Below are 22,279 nucleotides of genomic sequence, written 5' to 3'. Positions count from 1 at the left end.
AAAAGATCAGAAAGAGAAATTAAGGAAACAATCCCATTCACCACTGCAACTAAAAGAAAAAAATACCTAGGAATAAACCTTCCTAAGGAGGTAAAAGACCTGTACTGAGAAAACTATAAGACACTGATGAAAGAAATCAAAGATGACACAAACAGATGGAGAGATATACCATGTTCTTGGATTGGAAGAATCAATATTGTGAAAATGACTATACTACCCAAAGCAATCTACAGATTTAATGCAATCCCTGTCAAATTACGAATGGCATTTTTTACACAACTAGAACAAAAAAATCTTAAATTTGTATGGAGACACAAAAGACCCCGAATAGCTAAAGCAATCTTGAGGGGAAAAAAAACAGAGCTAGAGGAATCAGACTCCCTAACTTCAGACTATACTACAAAGCCACAGTAATGAAGACAATATGGTACTGGCACAAAAACAAAAATACAGATCAATGGAACAGGATAGAAAGCCCAGAGATAAACCCATGCACCTATCAACTAATCCACGACAAAGGAGGCAAGGATATACAGTGGAGAAAAGACAGTCTCTTCAATAAGTGGTGCTAGGAAAACTGGACAGCTACATGTAAAAGAATGAAATTAGAACACTCCCTAACACCATACACAAAAATAAACTCAAAATGGATTAAAGACCTAAATGTAAGACCAGACACAATGAAACTCTTAGAGGAAAACACAGGAAGAACACTCTTTGACATAAATCACAGCAAGATCTTTTTTGACCCACCTACTAGAGTAATGGAAATAAAAACAAATATAAACAAATGGGACCTAATGAAACTTAAAAGCTTTTGCACAGCAAAGGAAACTATAAACAAGATGAAAAGACAACCCTCAGAATGGGAGAAAATATTTGCAAACGAATCAATGGACAAAGGATTAATCTCCAAAATTTATAAACAGCTCATGCAGCTCAATATTAAAAAAAAACAAAATATCCAATAAAAAAATGGGCAGAAGACCTAAATAGACATTTCTCCAAAGAAGACATACAGATGAAAAGCTGCTCAACATCACTAATTTTTAGAGAAATGCAAATCAAAACTACAATGAGGTATCACCTCACACCAGTTAGAATGGGCATCATCAGAAAATCTACAAACATCAAATGCTGGAGAGGGTGTGGAGAAAAGGGAACCCTCTTGCACTGTTGGTGGGAATGTAAATTGATACAGCCACTATGGAGAACAGTATCGAGGTTCCTTAAAAAACTAAAAATAGAATTACCATATGACCCAGCAATCCCACTACTGGGCATATACATCCAGAGAAAACCATAATTCAAAAAGACACATGCACCCCAATGTTCACTGCAGCACTATTTACAATAGCCAGGTCATGGAAGCAACCTAAATGCCCACTGACAGACAAATGGATAAAGAAGTTGTGGTACATATATACAAAGGAATATTACTCAGCCATAAAAAGGAACGAAATTGGGTCATTTGTAGATTCATGGATGGACCTAGAGACTGTCATACAGAGTGTAGTAAGTCAGAAAGAGAAAAACAAATATGGAATATTAACGCATATATGTGGAATCTAGAAAAATGGTACAGATGAACCGGTTTGCAAGGCAGAAGTAGCAACACAGATGTAGAGAACAAACGTATGGACACCAAGGGGGGAAAGTGGGGGGGTGGTGGTGGTGGGATGAACTGGGAGGTTGGGATTGACATATATACAGTAATATGTATAGAATAGATAACCAAAAAGAACCTGCTGAAAAAAAAATAAAATAAAAATTCAAAAAAAACAAAAACAAAACTCCTTTGCATCTCTCCACCCCTACTTTATACTGATGTCAAATTACATCTTTATATAAATTGTATCCATTAACATAGTTTTATAGTTACAGTTATTTTTATGCTTTTGTCTTTTAAATTCTATACTGAATTAAAAGTGCTTTTCATAACACCACTACAGTATTATAGAATTTTCTATTTGTCTATATTTTTATCTTTACCAACAAGCTGTATATTTTTATATGCTTTTTTGTTTCAACTTGCAGACTCCCTTTAGCTTTTCTGATAAGGCAGGACTAGTAGGGATAAATTTCCACAGCTTTTGTTTATCTAAGAAAGTCTTTGTCTTTCATTCTGAAAGACAGTTTTTCCAGATACAGTATTATTGGTTGGCAGGTTTCTTTTTTTCTTTCAGCACCTTGAATGTATTATTCCACTCACTTCTGGTTTGTACAGTTTCTCCTAGAAATACATCAGTAATCTTATGGGAGCTACCTTGTATGTAACAAGTTGCTTTTCTATTGCTGCTTTCAAGATTCTCTCTTTATCTTTGACTTTTGACAGTTTGATTATAATGTGTCTTGGTGTAAGCCCCTTTGGAGTCATCATACTTGGAGTCCTTTGAGCATATTCGAATTTGGATGTCTAATTCCTTCTTCAGTTTTGGGAGATTTTTGACCATTATTTCGTTAAATATGCTTTCTGTCCTGTTCTCTCTCTTTTCTCCTTCTGGAATTCCCATAATGCATATATTGGTCTACTCTACGGTGTCCCATAAGTCCCTTAGGCTTTCTTCACTTTTCTTCATTCTTTTTAATTTTTGTTCCTATGACTCTAAATAATTTCAAATGACCTTCTTTGAGTTTGCTGATTCTTTCTTGTTTGATCAAGTGTGCTGTTGAACCCCTCTAATAAGTTTTCAATTCACTTATTGTATTCTGCACCTCCAGAATTTGTTTGGTTCTTTTTTATAGTTTCTGTCTCTTCGTTGATATCCTCATTTGGACGGGCTTCTGTCAGGGGAAGACCTTTAATAATTAACCTGACTAGAGATTCTGGGGAATCTCTGAAAACTTTTTTGGTGGATGTGACTTCTCTGAGCTTGTGCAGCTAATTTTCCAATTACAGAGGTCTGCTTGTTTCTTTTTCAGGTTTCTTTTTCATAATCTCTTGCTCCCTCTTGTGTCTGTCTGTGGTACTGAAAGTTCTCTGGTGCTACAGCGTCAAGCCACCTCACTCAGCAGCATCCCAAAGTATGTTGTGCTTAGTGGCATCCGAAGTATTTTGGCTCCCCATCAGTACTGCAAATCAAGAGAGACAGAAACCAGTCCCTCGGGCAACCCTCTGAAAAGCCAGAACGTTGAATGCATATCCCACTCTTCTTCCCACCCTCACCCCAACCCCTTGAAAAACAACCCAAGTTGAGCTGTGCCTGCTTGTGGGTTTCTGGAGTTCTCGAAAAGGTATTTTGGTCCATACATTGTTGTTAAGCTGGCATCTCTGTTGAGGACTGACATTTGGGACTTCCTATTCCACTATCTTGCTGAAATCACTGCCTTATCTCTTTCTTGTAATATGGTATTTTATCTAAAACAGCATCTAATTTTGGAGATGTTAAAATGTGGAGGAAAAATGACCAATGGCAAGAGTAAGACATCATATATAGTAAGATGAGCCACAGTCTTGTTATGGCAGAAATTCACCTCTAAGTATTAGGATGAAAGATTAAGGTGCTGTAATAAAGAGACCAAACAACACAGTGGCTTGGAGTACAAAAAAAGTGTGTTTCTCTCTCACTAACAGTTTTGAAATGTGTATCCAAGTGAATGGGGTAGCATTGCTACATGCTAAATTCAAAAACCCAGTTCTTTTTATCCTGTTGCTCTGCCATCCACTAAGATGCAATATCTGGGACATACTTATACTAAAAATGATTCATTGTTTATCTGAAATTCAAATTTAACTGGGTACCTTGTGTTTTATCTGGCAAGTCTACACTAGGACATTGTATAGTCTGCAACCATCAAAGCTGGGCTCCTGCAGGTTACAGCTGGTAAAAAGGGGAAAGAAAATAATGTGAAGGCATGCCTGCTTTCCTGAGGGTCTAGGCCCAGGAATGTCATATACCATTTCTGCTCATTTTCCATTGGCAAGAACTTAAATTATAGGATTATACCTAACTACAAAGGAGACTAGGAAATGTTAGTTAGTTAAGTGCCCCCAATAAAAAAGGTGAACGGATTTTGGAGGACAACCAGCAGTCTTCATCATAAGAAGTTGATTTTCTGTGTCCTTTATTTCTTCTTTCCCTATCTCTGTATTTTTGCCTTATATTTTAGGGGCTTTTCTTGATGTTATCTCCCAAGTGGTTTCTTGAATATCTTATTTTAGCTATCATATGCTTAATATCCAAAAGTTATTTCTAATTTTCCAATTGGTCTCTTTCCACTAGCAACCTTTCTTGTTCTATGGAGGTAGTCTCTTCCCAGATCTTCCTGAGGATATCATTAAAGTTTTTAAAGATTCTACTGTGCCAGAGAGCCCAGAAATAAACCCACACCTTCATGGTCAATTAATCTACAACGAAGGAGGTGAGAATATACAATGGGGAAAAGACAGTCTCTTCAATAGGTGGTGCTGGAAAACTGGACAGCTACATGTAAAAGAATGAAATTAGAACATTCTCTAACACCATATACAAAAATAAACTCAAAATGGATTAAAGACCTAAATTTAAGGCTAGAAACCATAAAACTACTAGAAGAAAACATAAGTAGAACACTCTTTGATATAAATCATAGCAATATTTTTTTGGATCTCCTAAGGCAAAGGAAACAAAAGCAAAAACAAACAAATGGGACCTAATTAAACTTAAAAGCTTTTGCACAGCAAAGGGAACCTCAACAAAATGAAAAGACAACCTACTGAATGGGAGAAGACATTTGCAAATGATATGACCAATAAGGGGTTAATATACAAAATATATAAACAGCTCATACAACTCAATATCAAAAAAACAAACAACCCAATTTCAAAATGGCCAGAAGACCTAAACAGACATTTTTCCAAAGAAGATATACAGATGGCCAACAGGCACATGAAAAGATGTTCAACATCATTACTCATCAAAGAAATTAAAACACAATGAGATATCACCTCACACCTGTCAGAAAGGCTATCATCAAAAAGACCACAGATAACAAATGTTGGTGAGGATGTGGAGAACAGGGAACCCTGTACACTGTTGGTGGGATGTAAATTCGTGCAGCCACTGTGAAAAACAATATGGAGGTTTCTCAAAAAAACTAAAAATAGAACTACCATATGACCCAGCAATTCCACTCCTGATATATAGCTGAAAAAAAAAAAAAAACCCACTAATTCAAAAAGATACATGCACCTCAATGTTTGTAGCAGCATTATTTACAATGCCCAAGGTGTGGAAACAAGTTAAGTGTCCATCAACAGATGAATGGATAAAGAAGATGTGGTATATATATACTATGGAATATTAGCCATAAAGAATGAAATTTTGCCATTTGCAGCAACATGGATGGACTCAGAGAGTATTATACTTACTGAAGTAAATCAAATACTGTATGTTATCCCTTATATGTGAAATCTAAAAAAATAACACAAATGAATGAATATAACAAAACAGAAGCAGAGTCACAGATACAGAAAACAAACTAGCGGTTACCAGTGGGGAGAGGGGAGAGGGAGGGGCAAGATAGGGATAAGGGGATTAAGTTACTAACTACTACATATAAAGTAAATAAGCTACAAGGATATATTGTACAGCATAGAGAATATAACTAATGTTTTATAATAACTTTAAATGAAGTATAATCTATAAAAATTCTGAATCACTATGTTGTACACTGGAAACTCATATAATATTATAATCAACTATACCTCAATTTTTAAAAAAAGATTCTACTGTGCCATTAAAACTTTCTGTTGCCTAGAGTCACTTATTCTGTTTATCTTGTCTCTCTCTTATGCTTTTAGTTGTCTTTATAAAATTCTGGTCCTCCTGGTTGCATGTTTATGGAATAACAGACCAACAATCTTAGTAACTGAGCTGGTGTCTTCTGTTGCTGTATATTTCCTCTGTTTCCCTGTATCTGTTTCCCTGAGACAGAACATGAAGGACTTTTGGCAGTAGGGTTTTCTGGCAGGCATTACTGTAGGGTGAGTGTGTGGGTGATTGTTGGGGGAAAGGGTGGGGGGAGGGTTTACAAATGTCACAATAACAAAAGTTTTATTCTGGTATGTCAACACATTAAACACCCTAGATTTCTCCTGGGGACTTACTGGATTTCTATAGAATGAGCCTTCTTGGTTTTGCTGTGTGTGTGTGTGTGTGTGTGTGTGTGTGTGTGTGTGTGTGTGTGTGTGTGTGTGTGTGTGTGTGTGTGTGTGTGTGTGTTTTGCTTGTCTGGAAGTAAGTGCCAATCACTCTCCATTTTGAAGGTAAAGGGGTTAGGGGGTGACGGGTACAAGCTTCTGCATAGACAGACTTTCTACAAACGCCCTTGTTTTTAGGCCCACTTTTCATGTCTGTCTCAGCATGTGCTGCTTATGAGTTCAGAGCCTCTCTGGGATCTTGCCAGAAAGACTGGCTCTCACTCCCATTGCCTACCTTCTGGGCTATGGCTTCCTCCACTCTGTTGAGCAACCAGTGTACTGTCATTTACTTCTAGAAATTTGTTGAAGTCTCTACACTTGCCACCCCTCTTCCCTGCCATTCTCTTTGCTGTTATGTGTTAATATTCCTATTCTGTCATTTTAATGAAGGTCTCAGAAGGAAGGGGAAACAACCACTTGTGCTCACACTACTGTCTTGAACTTTAATATGTTTACATGCTTTGCAAATCTTCAAGGGCATTTATTTGTTTGGGTTTTTTACAGCTGCTTTTTTTGGGGTGGGTGTACCACCGTTAAGTGGTGAGACCTTGTTCTGCTGAGCCCCTTGATGTGTTTTTGTATACAAATTAGTATCAGAGGCTGAGGAAAGCTAAACAGCTTTTTATAATAGAGTAAAACAACCTGGAATTTCCATGGCAATCTGGGGGAGAAGGGGTAAGGACAGCGATGGGAAGAAAGAAGAGCAGGGACTTCCCTTGTGGTCCAGTGGGTAAGACTCTGCACTCCCAATGCATGGGACCCGGGTTCAATCCCTGGTCGGGGAACTAGATCCTGCATGCTGCAACTATTGAGTCCGCATGTCGCAACTGTGAGTTCTCATGCCTTCGCATGCCACAACAAAGACCCTGCATGCCACAACTAAGACCCAGCACAGCCAAAATAAATAAACTTTTTTTTTTTTAAAAAAAAGAAGAGCAAGTTAGTCACACACCATGGTGTGACCTCTCCCCAAGATTCCCAATCTCTTCAAGGGATTCTAAACGTACAAAATGCTTGGTATGACAGAACTTCTCAGGGAACCCATGAAGGTGCTTAGTTCTGTGATAAGGCAAATGGGGACAAAATAGATGATGAAATAAAATTCATATTTTATGGTAAGACAAGAAAAATTAAAATAACATTTTTCTTTTTTCCTCCTCCCTCCCCTTTAGTGTGTGTTGTGCACCTGCACTAACCAGACCTCATTAGGAGATAACATTCCTTGTTAATCTCATTAAGGGTCATAACTCCTTGGGAGATAACCTTCCTTCTTAATCTTGGAAGGGCCCATGATGACCCATGACCCACTACTTGCTTTGTACACGTAGATCTGGATTGTGTCAACTGTCAATAATACGTCACTTAATGTACAGCCCTCTGTCTCAGAAACTTATATAACTGAGCTTTGACCTCTAACGGGTGGAACAGTTCCCAGAGCTTTCTGAGAGGCTGTTCCCGGGTCATAATACCCAGTTTGGCTCTAATAAAATTTTCCATTTCTTTCTTAGATCGACTGATTAATTTTTTGTCAACACAGAGAAGGACTGCACAGACCACAGGAACCTCAGGCAAGAGACCATGAGAGCTTAAGGGCCAGGAATCTGCAGAAATTGTGGCGGGTTTGGACTCTCCCGTGCTGTGGCTTTGGCAAGGCTCTGAGGCAATCAGAGAGCTCTCTGTGGGTTGGGAGGCCCCAGCTGGCACCTGGCTTCTATATACACGTTCCCGACTTACTTGCCCCCTTTAGTTCATACTCCACACTAGCCTGGTGTTCCTCCTAGAGGGTGAATGCGATCATGCCATCCCTCGGCTTTAAAATTCTCTACGGTCCACAATTTGAAATTCTTTATCCTGGCATCCAACACCCTTCATGACCCGGCCTCCAACTACCTAACAAGCCTCATCGCCTCCTCACACAGGACAATCTTCACTATCTCAAATGTTTCACCGTTCCCTAAAACACTAAGGCTTCCCTTCCATCGGCAATAGGCTTCCTCTTCTTTACCTAGTAAACACTTACTCATTCTCCAAGACCAAATTCAATCCCTCTCTCAGCCTTCTCCTCCCCTGCAGTTAGCCATCCCACCTGTGTTCCCCCAACACCTTGATCAGAGGGGAGTTTCTCTTCCTCTGAGTTCCTTGCAGGAAGGACTGTGTCTTTCTCACTTTTGGGGCCCAATGACTAGTACAGGCCAGGTTAGTGCCCTCCCCGGGGCTCCCACAGCCCCCGGGGCACAACTGTAATGACACCTATCATCCTGCCCTGGAACGCCGGGTTTAAGTGCCAATCTCCTGCACTCAAAGGGAGAAACTCGAGAAAACAGAGTAGAAATTACTTTTTTGAGAGGGAAATTTATACTTAAAAAGGAAATCTCCATTTGTTAAGGGTGTCTACCTCGCCGCACTTGGAGGAGAAGATGACTAAATCATAGGAGAATGTTATCAATGGAGAAGGCAGAGACTTAATCTGCATAGCAAATCTGACCTTTGTTTACCCTGCTTTTCCTGGTAACTTCCCATAACTGGCTTCCACTCCCACCCTCACCTTTCTTTATTGCATATTTGGCTAAAGATGGTTTAGGCCACCTGGGCAAGTTGACTCATTTTCCCTGGGTGTCTCCCAGGTATACGTGAGGTATACACATGAATAAACTTCTGTTTTTCTCTTGTTAATCTGTCTCTTGTTACAGGGGTCTCAGCCAAGAACTCTGAAGGGTAAAGGGACAGTTATTTTTCACCCCCTACAAGGAGGACAGCTACCTGGGGCCGAGAGGCTCCCCCCTCTCCCACCTGTCACTAGCCCGCTACTGCAGGTGAAGGAGCTCTGTGGGCTGTACCCTGGTCTGGCGTCTCAACTCAGGACTTGAGAGCATTATTGGTGGAAATTAAACCCAGGGTAGGAGCCTCAGGCCAGTAGGCTGAGGCCCTGGACAGTGTCCCAGAGCAGGGGGAAGAGAAAGTCCTGCAGCTTCTCAGAGTGAGATAAGGAGAAAGAAGAGCAAGCCCCGTTTGTCCTAGGGTCCCGAAACACCCTGGGGACAAGAGCAGGACGTTGCACTGCCCTGGAGATGCCCTATGGGGAGGGAGAACAAGAAGGAGCTTCACAGGGCTCCAGCCGATCCCTCTGTCCTTGTCCAGACTTCTCCCCAGCAGACCTTACCCTCAGCAGCTTTGCCTTGGCTCTGTACACCCCATCTTTCCCAGGAGCATCAATGCCTAGGTCCAGCCAAACAACCATGAGAGAGATGTGACAGAACTACATCCTTCTGGGATGGGACCACTCTAAGGAGTAGCGGGAACTGACAGGGAGCGGGGGTCCAGGGAGCAAGGCTTAACGACCATGCAGTCATTAAGAAGGCATTAGTATGAGACCTGGGTTGGTTAAAATCCCAGGTGAGCCACCTAGCAGCCATGTGACCTTAAATGAGCAAGTCACTTGATCTAACTGAACCTCAATTTCATCATCTGCAAAATGGAAACAATAATTACCTTGCAGAATTGTGAAGATTTAGAAATTAGGCTCAATAGTAAATGCTGTTATAATCACTATTTTCCAATACCCAGACGTGTGTAGGATTGGCTCCAGGCCTCTCTTCCAGGCTCTGACAAAAGCAATCCTGTAATTTGCCTGCACTACTGTATTGTGATCGTGAATGGGAAAGAAGTTGTTACCCAAACAGTAATGGGTTAATGTCTCCCTGTTGACTAGAGACTCTGGGGAAATGCCTTGATTCCAAGGAGTGAGTATTGGATGGTAGGTGGCAAGGCCTGTGGGTAAAAGTGCACGTGGGTCTCTCCTTTCATCTGGGATCTCATAGCAGAAGGAACCCAGAACTTTCAGAGCAGAAAGAGACCAGGCATGACTGCCTGTTCCAACAGAAGTTGGGGTCCAGGGGCTCTGCCTATGGCTGTACTGATGTCCCTTGTACCTTTCCTATCACGGGGGATAGAGTTCAGGGGTCAAGTTCCTCCAGTGCTGAGGCAAGAAAGAGGGCCTGAACATAGGCTAAGTGTGCACAGCTTTTCCCTTCTCCCTGCCTACCCCCAACCTCCCTTCCCTGTTCTGGACCCTGTCAGGCATCCAGTTAAAACTCCCTTAGGTGAGGCGGGGAGAACCCCCTGCTTCCTGACACATAACAGCCGCTTGATAAATGTTGGTGGATGGAACTGAATTGCATGAAGGCCATAAGGTTGACGGGAGGGAAAGGGCTTCATGTGAATTCAGTCTAGGGGCAGGGAGCCTGCGGGTGGCCACCACACCAGGATCAAGTGCCAGGAGCTGATGAGGGCCCCACCCTTCCAGGTTTGCCTGTTGTTGAAACCTGACAGCCACTCCACATCAGAGAACACAGGAGCCACAACTTCACTGTCAGTATTCCTAGTAACTAGGAGGAAGAGAGAGAGGAAGGAAGTGGGGAGGGAAGAAAGAAGGGGAGAGGAAAGGGAGAAGAAAGGGAAGAGGAAAAGGGAATGAAGGAGAAAATAAAGGAAGCTAGCAAAAAAGGAAGTCAGAGAGCAAATAAATGGACTAGTCAGGACTCAATAGCCTGGACCAACACAGAAAACCTAGCCTATGAACTTGGTCAAAAAAGGGCAAATGAGATCGGCCAGCAAGTTATGTCCCAAGATCAAAGCAGGTCCTGGGTCTCACTGGCAGCAGACTCCAAAAGAATCACAGCAGGTGTCACTAAGGCTCTGGGTCTAGAAGGATTACCAAGCTCCCCAGACTGAGAGGAGAACAGCAGACCTAGCTTGGTAATGAGCAAAATGAAGAGCTGGCCTTGGAATCAGACACACCTGATTGGAATCCCAGCTCAGCCATTAGGTCAGGTCATTTAACCCCTCAGAACTTCCTTATCTTGACAATGGGGATACTACTACTTTGCAGACTAGTCATGGAGATCAGAAATAATGGTGTATAATAACTGGCATTCAGTAGCTGTTAGATGGCAACTTTTTAAAGTTTTTTTTATTTATTTATTTTGGCAACATGGCATGCGGGATCTTAGTTCTTCAACCAGGGATCGAACCTGTGCCCCCTGCAGTGGAAGCATGGAGTCTTAACCACTGGACCTCCAGGGAAGTCCCTGGCAACTTCTGTTATTAGGGAGCAATTCATACATGCAAGTTGGGTGACTATATGTTTAAAATATTTTGTATGGAGATTTTCAAGGAGCAGGAAAATGTATATGAAATAAAAGTGTTTTGTAAACTGAAAAGGATCCTACAAAATGTCAGGGAATTGTTTGGGAAGTCGTCTTTTATGGTTAGAAAAAATACAGGTTTTGGGTTTGGGTAGAAGTAGGTTAGGTTCCTGACCCTGCCACTGACTTGCCATGTAAGCCTGTTTCTGCATCTGTCAAATGTGGGTAAATCTTACTTGACAGGGTTGTTGTGAGAATAGGATGATGACTGGCATATCCCTTCCTGGGGAGGCGGCAAGATCCCGTGTGATAGGTCAGGTCATCAGCAGTGCCAGAGTCACATTCTGCCAACTGGCTACAAATGAGGAGGGCCCCTCACTCTGGAAGAGCAGGGCTCCAGACTGGCAAGAGAGAGAGAGAGGGGTCTTTTGTATTTGTTGGAGGAAATTTGGATGAACACTAAACTTCCATGCAGAAAACACTGAACACTGCCATGTGGAGCCAGGCCTTCAGAAGGGCAGAAAGCCAGGCATGATCCCTAACAAGTAGTTCCGTTAGGAACTGAACTACTGCTACTAAGGGCAAAGGCCTTAGGTTCATCTTGTCCCACCCTTCACCCCCTATTCCCTGTCACTGTCATTTTTCCTAGGCACCGAATAAGTGTCAATCAATAATCAATCTAAAGTTGAAAAGGTTCTCATGCTTGGCACTGACATCCCACAGGGCAGAGGGTCCAGGGCTGTATCAAGAGGCCACGCTAACTCCCACTTGCAGGGAATCACTTGGTCCCAGGCCAGCCCCCTACGTGGCTCCTCCTTCGGAAGCCAGCAAGGTGAATGTAGTGAAAGAGCATCAGCTCAGAATCAAGGGAGGCCCAGGTCTGAACTCTGGCTCCGCCACATACCTGCTGTGCGACTTCACAGCGAGTGACTTCACCTTTCCTCACTTGTCTCATCTTACTCCCTTGCGGTTGCTGCGACAACTAAATGAGATAGAGAATGTGAAAGTGACCTGCAGAATCCAGGGCATAGAGTGGATGCGCAGTTAATATTCCTGCCTTCCCTTTCCCCTTCCTCCTCACAGACCTCAGAGTCAGCTGCTTCCTTTTGCTCTTCAGAGCAGCCACCCGTTCTTTCTTGGAATTCAGCTCCCTTCCAGAGTGGCTGTGGTGCAACCACCTCCCCACTTCTTCGATGCCCCCAAATAAGTACACGGGTCCTTTTCATTAAAGGGTTTTACTGCTAACCCTGGGGAAACAGATGCACGTTGGGGCGGGGGTGACAAGTCACAAACATGAGGGAGTGTGAGGGTCCCTGGATCATGGCTCCTTGAGGGCTTCCCTTTCATTCCGAAAGTAGGACCTCAGACCTCTTCTCTGGGCCAAGGGGGCCCCTTTCTCCCCTGCTCCTCCCAGCCCAGCTGAGGCACAGCAGGTGGGAACTAGTGGCCCACTGCAGTGTGCCCTAAGCGGTCCACATACTACACAGAGGACCTCCAGACAGGGATGCCCACCTCACAGGCACTTCCTCAAAGGCCAGGGGACGGTTGCCCAAATGATACGAGCATGTCCTAAGCCTACCTTATTTCTCTTTCACCCCAAGGAGGTGAAGCCAAGACGGGGTCCTCTGACTTTCTACCACAAGAAATCGGCCTGGAAAAAAGTGAAGATTTTTACTCAAGAGTCCCTTCTCAGGACTTCCTGGAGATCCTGGCTTCAGAGGCAACAGAAAACCATTCTCCAAAGTGGGAGGAAGGGCTTGAGGTCAAGGGGGCAGCAGGAGATCCTACAGATCTTTCTGCACTAGGTTGGGGTCCCACGCTCTGCTCTCTCTCTTCCTTGCCCTCTTCAGCTGGCATCTTTCCCAGCCTGCTCTCCTCGGTGAGTTTTCTGGTGGCGGATGAGATTGGAGCTGCGGGAGAAGTGCTTCCCGCACAGCGTGCACCGGTAGGGCTTCTCGCCCCTGTGGGTCCTCTGGTGCGCCCCAAAGTTGGAGATGTCGCTGAAGGTCCGCCCGCACTCGGCGCACTCATAGGGCCGCTCACCCGTGTGGGTGCGGTGGTGCACGCCGAAGCTGGAGCTGTTGCTGAAGCTCTTCCCGCACTCACAGCAGATGTAGGGCGCCGGCTCCAGGTGGGTCCGGTAGTGCACGGCCAGCGCCGAGCTCTGGCTGAAGCTCTTGCCGCAGATGTCGCAGCGGAAGGGCCGCCTGCCCAGGTGGTCCTGCTGGTGCGTGGTGAGGTCCGAGTGCCGCCGGAAGCTCTCCTCGCAGTTGGGGCACTTATAGTGCTTCTCCTCCAGGTGGATGCGCTCGTGCCGGATGCGGTTGGAGCTCCTCGAGAAGCTCTTGCCACACTCAGAACACTTGTAGGGTTTCTCGCCTGTGTGGATCCGCTGGTGTGTTCTCAGGTTGGAGGTATTATTGAAGGTTTTGCCACACTGGGCACATATAAAGGGCTTCTCATCGGCCTCAGGCCTCGGATGAGCAGAGAGGTCCTCTGGCTCTCCAGCGGGGACGGTGGCATCCTGCGGTGGCTTCTCTGGATAGAGCCCTCGTGGCCCCTCTGACAGGCTTGCTCGCCCATGCTCTTTCTCCCCATCTGGGATCCAAGAACCCTCTGAGTCATCCACTCTCCAGGGCTTATTACCCCGTTCCCCTTCCTCAGGCAGGTGCTGTTCTGGGCTCTGCTCCTTCTCACTGCCCATCTCTGAACCCTGAGAATGAACACAAACGGCCAACACCTTTATTCCTTGGGTCAGGCCAGACCCCAGGGAATCTTTCGTCCTGGTTGAAGGGGTGGGTATACACCATCCCTATGGAACCATTCGTCAGAAATAACCTCAATTAACTGGAATACTTGGATAGAATGCCTTTACTTACTTCCAAGTGACAAACTTCCACAGATATTTAAAGCCACCCACCAGAGCAAAAAGAAGGCCCCAGCTTTGTCCACCCCCAAAAGATATTTGTATGATTTGCATAATGTCACTTTTCTTAATACCACTAAACAATGACAGTCTAGACTCTAATTCACCTACAAGTAAAGGAGCTTCCATTTGGGGATGAGTTCAATTTTTCTGCCTAACTGTAAGTTAACTGAAATTCCCATTATGTTTAATCTTTTTTGAAAAGCCTTCCTTAAAAGTATCCATCTATTTGCCTGCTTTCAAAATGAAGATAACAGAATCTCGAATTCTTGAGGCTCTCCTACTCGTTTACAAGGCCCAGCTGTGAATCCTCTTACGTGTGCACTCCTTCCCTTCCCCAGACCTCACCACAGTCTAGCCAATAAAGGCTTAACATCTGGGTCCTCCAAGACCCACTGAGGGCCTGGGCTGTGTCTGTTCTGATTGGTCAGTGCCCACTTCCACTCAAACACCACACACAGCAGTGCGTACACAGACGGTCTGACACAGAGACTCACACCACACACAGCCACACTCACATACCAAACACACTCAGCCACTCTCACAACACACACACATATCACGCAGTCACACATACACAGGCACACACGTACATGCCACATACAGCCCTCCCACACACACAGCCACATTCATGGCTATACAATTACACACCATACACACATCCAGCTATACTCACACACCACACACAGTCTCCCAGACACACATTCCCTGCCCCCCCCCACACACACACAGTGCCCAGCACAGGGCCTACTTATGCAAACATCAGCAAATGCTTGCTAAGCTGCACAGACTACTTTGAGTTCTGACAGCCAAGGACAGGGAATGAGGGGAAGAAAGTACTGATAAGAGGAGAGTGGTATGTCCTCTGAACCTTGAAGAAATAACAGCATTTCAAAAGGCAGAGTGGGCTGGTGCAGATACTGTACAGAGTGACATGAACAAAGGGATGAGGGAGGGAAGCACAGACTGTGATGGGGCATTGATGATAGAAAATGAAAGCTTGATAACTGCTCCAGGTGGGGTCTGGTAATGGAAGGGACACCGACTAAATTTAGGGTTGGATTCCTATAGTGACACATACTGTCTTTACAACTCTGCAAATTACTCAACCACCCTGACCTCAACCTCCACATCACTAAAACTGTGACACCGACCGACACAGCAGGACTTTGTTAGAGAAAATGCCTATAATATGCTCAGTGTAAAGTGTGGCAGTACTAGTCATTCAGTACATGACAGCTGCTACTATAATTGTGGAAGACGCTACATGCTAGCCCTGTAAAGAACGCAAGAATGAAAAAGATCCCTTACATGATCTTGTTAGGGAAGAAAAAAATTCAATTAAAAAATGGTACAGTACATATAATCTAAAATGTGAAATACGGACAGTACCTTAAATCTTTAAGGAGTGGGGGGTCAGCAAACTTTCTGTAAAGGACCAGAGAGTATATATTTAGTAAATTTTGGGGGCCATAGGATCTCTGTTGCAGCTACTCAACTCTGCCATTGTATCATAAAAGCAGCCACAGAAAATCTGTAAATGATTGGGTGTGTCTGTTTTCATAAAACTTTATTTAAAAGCAGGGCAGGGATAAAGATGTAGACATAGAGAATGGACTTGAGGACACGGGGTGGGAGGAGGAAGCTGGGGCGAAGTGAGAGTAGCATTGACATATATACACTACCAAATGTAAAATAGTTAGCTAGTGGGAAGCTGCTGCATAGCACAGGGAGATCAGCTCGGTGCTTTGCAATGACCTAGAGGGGTGGGATAGGGAGGGTGGGAGGGAGGCTCAAGAGGGAGGGGATATGAGGACATGTGTATGCATATGGCTGATTCACTGTGGTGTGCAACAGAAACTAACACAGCATTGTGAAGCAACTATACTCCAATAAAGATCTATTAAAAAAAACCAAAAAAACAAACAAACAAACAAACAAAAAAAAAGGAGGTGAAGTATAATTTACCAATCTCTATTAGAGAGTGCTTTTTCAAGAATCTAGATAAGTGATGTGAAAAATAATAGGCTTGCTTCACTTTCAAAAATGCAAAAAAAAATCAGAAACAATTTATTCCGATATTTATTCACTGTCTCCTGACCATCCTTTTAAAAATTACAACCCCTCCAAAAAAATAAATTTAAAAATTACGACCCCTTCCCCTTCACTCAGTCCCCCCTGCCCCACAGCACTTCGCCTCCTAACAGTCTGTTTTTTATGTCTATTATTTAGTATCGGCCTCCCCCCTGCAAAACATAAGTCCCATGAGGGCCAGGTTCTTTGCTTTATTCATTAATATAACCCCAACTCCTATAGCAGTGGCAGTCATACCTAGTAGATCCTTAATAAATATTTGCTGAATGAATTGAATGAAGGCCGGGCCTGTCTCCAGAACCCATTTCATGCCTACTTGTGTCTATTCTCACCCACTATTCCTTAGCAATCTCCTAATTCCTGCCCACTTCCTCCTTTATGCACCCACAGAATCTTGTACTTGCTTTTACAGTGATTTGCAATTATCTGTTTACATGTCTATTTCCACTATTAGTTTATAAGCAACTTGAGGGCAGGGACTGGGTCATTCTGGTAATCTCTCCAGCACAAGGCCTGGTGCTCAAAACTTTTTTTAAGTACAAGTGAATGGATATGATCTAATTTACTTCCTACCGCTGCCCATCCCACCTAGGGCTCCAACATCTGTCTTTATGCAATGAGCTACGTGGCCTCTAGTCACTACCAATCCTGCTATCCTGAGAACCCACAATATACCAAGCTCTGACTCTACCCAGGGCTGAATGCTGGGTCAAAAAAGAGCAAAAAGATTTAAGATTATAGTCACCACCCTAAAAGAGTTTATGGTACAGTGCAGTGAAATAGGCCATGAACTCCAGAAACTCATACAGTGTAGAAGGTTAAGTTCCAGTGGAAGCAGGGAAACTGTAATCTGTCCAAGGGCACACAGCAAGTGAGGGGCAGAACTGGGAGCCATGCCCATCACTCCAAAGCCACTGCTTTTAAGCACTACACCAGTATCGGAGGAAGAGGAGAGAAAGAGGGAAGGAAGGAAGGAAAGAAGGAACAGGGCCACGGTAGTTCTGATGACACAGGCATATCTCCCCGAAGAGATCAGGGATGAGCAGCCTGACGGAAAAGGTGGTCTTTGAGCTAGGACTTGCAGGATGGGTGAGCAACGTTGGGACTTACCGAGACGGGGAGCCCACCATCTACTGAGAAGACAGTGGCAGGTAAAGTAAAGAGGCTCGTACGTATTACATTTCAGAGATTTCAGAGGAGAAAGGGGCCCATGGGGCTTGTCTTCCCAGGAGGCTCAGACGTACAGGGAGGACCAAAGGTGGAAGGGCCTGAGGCAGTGGAATAGGAGCCAGGTCTCAGAAGTTAGCGCCAAGAAGGTGGGGTTGTTGATCACAGATGCTGAAGACCAAAGGCCTGGGTTAGAGGGAAGAGGCCAAGCTGGAAAGCGGTCTGAAGGGCCGAAGTTCGGGGTCATTAGGATCAAGTCGAGAGCTGGGGGGGAGGAAGGGGAGAGAGGAGCTTGGAAAGATCAGGGAAACTGTGTTAAAGAACTGGGAATTGTACAGGGGAGGTGGATAAGGGGTGAGAGATAGAGAAGGACCAAAAGAGTCAGAGGGTCCGAGGAAACTGGTCAGGGGACCCGGCCCAAGAGGCTGGGTCGTGTGCAGCGGGGCGGAGTCTGAGTCTGAGGGCACGAGCGTTCTAGAGCACAGGAGCTGGGTTCAGACTTGCCGGCGGGCTTGGGGCCGGAGCGGTGGGAGAAAAGGAGAAGCTGACCCCAAAGGTGTGGTCAGTGGAAGCGGGGCTGGACTACTCAAAGGCCAACAGAAGGGCGAGAAGGTAGGGGCTTGGGGCCAGCAGCCTGGTCGTGCAGGCCGGGGGAAGGGGTCAGGAGTTAGGGCGGAGAGACCACAGGGCCCCGTTTGCTCCCCACTGGGTCCGGGGAGCAAAGCCACAGCCCCAGCTGCCCGGTGAGAGGGAAGGGGCCACGTTTAGAGTCCCCCGCGACGCCATGCGCGCCTCCCCCGAACCGCCACCCCGGGCCCGACGCCGACCAACCTAGCTCCAGCCGTACGGTCAGGGACAGCACCGCCTCGGAAGGCCGGGGGAAGGAGTCGGAACCGGAACCCTGATAGGATCCGCCCTGCCTCTCCAGGACTGGTTCCTGAGGGTTGCCCTTCCTTGCTATTGGCTATACTGGCTGCCACAAGGCAAGAAACCCGGGCAGGGCCGCCAGTAAGCTTTGGCCTCGGGCGTGGCCTGCTGGGAGTTGTAGTCCTGTGGAAGATGGTAGCCGCAGAGAAGAAATTCGAGTTTAGAATTTAGTGGTGGAGACTGGATTCCCTCTAAGGTCGTCGGATTTCCTTCTGCACTCTGGCGTTAAAAGCCCAACGTGCAGGGCCACCGGTCTGGGAAGTTGTAGAATATGTAGAGCTAACCCACATGACCTCCAAGGGGTTATGAATTCAGAGCTGCTTCTTTACTCTGAGTTGGCGACCCTTGATGGTCCTGTAGACATCCCGCGAAGCCAGAGTCCCGCGCCTCACTGGAGGTTTATAATTTAAAGCCAAAGGATTGTGGAACTGGAAGGGAGTCTATTTATTTATATTGATGTATAGTTGATTTACAATATTGTGTTAGTTTCAGGTGTACAGCATAGTGATTTGGGGTAGTTGTTTGCAGATTATATTCCATTATATAGGTTATTATAAGATATTGTGTATAATTCCCTGTATGATACAGTAAATCCCTGTTGCTTATCTATTTTTTGGATACTAGTTTGTATCTGTTAATCCCATACTCCTAATTTGTCCCTCCCCCTGGAAGGGAGTTCAAAGATCAACTAATCCAATACATTTGTCAGAGAAGCTAAACGTTCTCTGTCCAAGGAACCACCTCCGGTTTCCCAAAGCCCCTGCGCAGGGTTTTTTCTGAGTGCTATTTAATTAAACCTGACTGTTGTTCATCAGTTCAGACACAACAAGACCACTAAGGCATATCCAGGATTAGGATTTTTTTTTCAGGTTTAACTTTTAAAAAAAAGTCTAATCAAATATGTATGCTAAAATTCTACATGCCTCTCATATCTTCGAGGTATTTCACTGCAAAGAGAAAACGGTATTGTCTTCAGAGCTAGATACACTAGATTTATACTCCCAGTTCTACTACCTAGCCATTTAGAGCATTATTTCCTTATTGTAAGGATTAAATGAGTCAGGACTTCCCTGCTGGTCCAGTGGTTAAGACTCCACGCTTCAACTGCAGGATGCATGGGTTCGAACCCTGGTCTGGCCTGCAATGCAGTGCACTGCAGCCAAAAAAAAAAAAGAAGAAGAAGAAGAAAAAGAGTTAACATATGTAATGCTTCTGTCTCCATAAATGTCAGTTCTCTTTCCTGCTGGTAAGTTTCCTTGGGTGCAGCCAATGTGAATAATGTGAATTAGTTTTAAGACTGGGATATTCACAAAAGTATGTTTGAAATTTAATATGGATGAGTGAAATGTAAATACCCCATACACGCTATTACTTTATAAACTGATATAAATGAAATACGGAGAAGGCAGACGCAGAAATAAAACTGTGGCTTTATTTTTAACTGTAGTTAAAGCTTGCATGGGTTGAATCAAGGCTGTTCAAAACCAATCCCATAACGTGCTCTTCTCTTACCAGCCCAAAGCCTTTCCCCACAACTTCTCATTCACAATGAAAATAAGAGCATGCCAAACAATGAATAACAAACTTTTATTTAAGGACTGTACAAAAGCAAACAAAAAATTCCATTCAGGAGCTGTGATAGTTAATTTTACTGGGCCATAGGGTGCCCAGATATTTGGTCAAACATTATTCTGAGTATTTCTTTAGGGGTTTTTAGATGAGATTAACATTTAAATCGGTAGATTGAATAAAGCAAATTGCTCTCCCTAATGTGGGTGGGCCTGATCCAATCAGTTGAAGGACTAATGGAACCAAATAGCTGACCACCCCCCAAGTAAGAAAGAATTCTTCCTGCCTGACAGCCTTCAGACTGAGTCATCAACCTTTTTCCTACTTTAGACTCAAACTGAAATATTGGTTTTTCCTGGGTCTTAAGCCTGTCAGCCTTTAAACTGGAATTACACCATGGGATCTCCTGGGTCTTGGGCCTTCAGACTTGGATGGGAACTAAACCATTGGCTCACCTGGGCCTCCAACTTGCTGACTAACCCTGCAGATCTTGGGACTTGCCAGCCTCCATAATGGTGTGAGCAAATTCCTTATAATAAATAAATATATATATTCTTCCTGCTGTGTGAGTGTGTGTGTGTGTGTGTATGTGTGTGTGTGTGTCTGTATACACACATATAAAATATATATTCTGTTTCTCTGGAGAACCCTAATACAGGCACTAAGAGAACTTCTGACAGCCAGATAGATCCACTTTCTGTTGGGCAGAACTGTGTACCCATCTGCAAACTGATAGCTTACATCACCACAAAGAGGTCAGATCACATATGTGGTGTGACTTGTGAGTGATTAGGTTTCTTTCTGAAACCCACACCAAAAAAGCAAGTTCATTATTTTATCCTCACACCTGGTCTACCAACTTCCTATGTGAGATCAGTACTCTCTGATCTAAGAGGCTGTTTGCTTCACAAATAGTCAAGTTTTCCAATATTATGGTCTTATAGAACAAAAGCTTCTACACTGGTGGTTAAAACTGCCACTTTTTCTAGCTGGACCTCTCTGAATCCCAGAGGGGATTCAAAAAGGCCAGTGCAACAGATGGCCTAACCCACTGCTGCCTTTTCAAGGCCACACACAGCTGAGCTGCTCTGTTTGAAGCCATACCTCCCAGCTTCCTGATTGCGCTCCTGAGGTTTTTCAGGATTACGGCTACCACGTTTAAAGTCCCCATACCTGGTTATCACCAAGTTAGCTTTGAAAACATGTACATTAGCACTGAATGTCACCAAACTATGCTGTAAACAGCATCAAGGAAATAGAAAAGGGTGGCTTTTTTTTTTTTTATTCCTCTGGGCTTCTGCCCTATATTCTAGAAGAAAGAAGGAAGAGTGTGTGATCCAAAACATGTTTACTTTTAAAAAGCTGGCTATGGGGGCTAGAGGCCTGAACAGAGAAAAGGAGAAAAGCAGTTCTTGACGGGATAAGTAAGAAGTCAGTACTGGTCATCATAACTTCATGACTACAAGCCTGAGTGCAGGATGAGGCAGGATGAAGTGCTTTTTTTTTTTTTTTTTTTAAGTATTTGTTTATTTATTTATTTATGGCTGTGTTGGGTCTTCGTTTCTGTGCGAGGGCTTTCTCTAGTTGTGGCAAGCGGGGGCCACTCTTCATTGCGGTGCGCGGGCCTCTCACTATTGCGGCCTCTCTTGTTGTGGAGCACAGGCTCCAGACGCGCAGGCTCAGTAATTGTGGCTCACGGGCCCAGCTGCTCCACGGCACGTGGGATCTTCCCAGACCAGGGCTCGAACCCGTGTCCCCTGCATTGGCAAGCAGATTCTCAACCACTGCGCCACCAAGGAAGCCCCAGGATGAAGTGCTTTTAAACAGCCCCTCGAGTAAAGAGCCCCTGTATCTCAGTGACACACATTCAACACCACCACCTAAACCTAATCTGATTGTTCACTTGGTTTTCTTCCCTTTTTTTTTTTTTTTTTTTTTTTTTTTGCTCACACCACACAGCTTGCGGGATCTTAGTTCCCCAACCAGGGATTGAACCTGGGCCCTCAGCAGTGAAAGCACGGAGTCCTAACCACTGGACCGCCAGGGAATTCCCATCATTTGGTTTTCAAGAATTCTTCCAGAGCAATGCAAACTTCAAGTCCCCAGAAGGAAGACATGGTTTAGAACTGAGCCCTGGGAGAAAGTTGGTACAAGAGAAACCACAAAGGGGCCTGGGTTGGGGGAAAGGAGGAGAGACGGTCCAGAATCAGGTGGTTAGGCCAAGAGACTGAAATCCAGGGCACTGGGCTGGAGGGTCCGGGGAGCAGGAGA

The 22,279-nt window shown here is 44.5% G+C and overlaps 1 protein-coding gene across 2 annotated transcripts in view; it reads right to left on the bottom strand.

Moving 5' to 3' along the window:
- Window positions 1-18,396, bottom strand: part of ZNF691 (zinc finger protein 691) — a 79,911-nt gene extending 61,515 nt beyond the window's left edge. Inside the window, exons 1-2 of one of the 2 annotated variants that reach the window (XM_036866817.1) lie at window positions 17,456-17,776; window positions 12,545-14,038 (exon numbers count right to left, since the gene is read on the bottom strand). In XM_036866817.1, the coding sequence (XP_036722712.1) occupies window positions 13,172-14,029 (858 nt within the window). In that variant the 5' untranslated portion in view covers window positions 14,030-14,038; window positions 17,456-17,776 and the 3' untranslated portion in view covers window positions 12,545-13,171. Of the gene's footprint in view, window positions 1-12,544; window positions 14,039-17,455; window positions 17,777-18,343 lie in introns of those variants that run through there. The other variant, XR_005021565.1, reaches the window with a different exon arrangement.
- Between the last annotated feature and the right edge of the window lie 3,883 nt (window positions 18,397-22,279).

The sequence above is a fragment of the Balaenoptera musculus genome, chromosome 1 (assembly GCF_009873245.2).
Source record: "Balaenoptera musculus isolate JJ_BM4_2016_0621 chromosome 1, mBalMus1.pri.v3, whole genome shotgun sequence".
Classification (NCBI taxonomy): Eukaryota; Metazoa; Chordata; class Mammalia; order Artiodactyla; family Balaenopteridae; genus Balaenoptera; species Balaenoptera musculus.
Note: the sequence above shows the minus strand (reverse complement) of the source record. Positions and strands in the feature narration are given on the sequence as shown.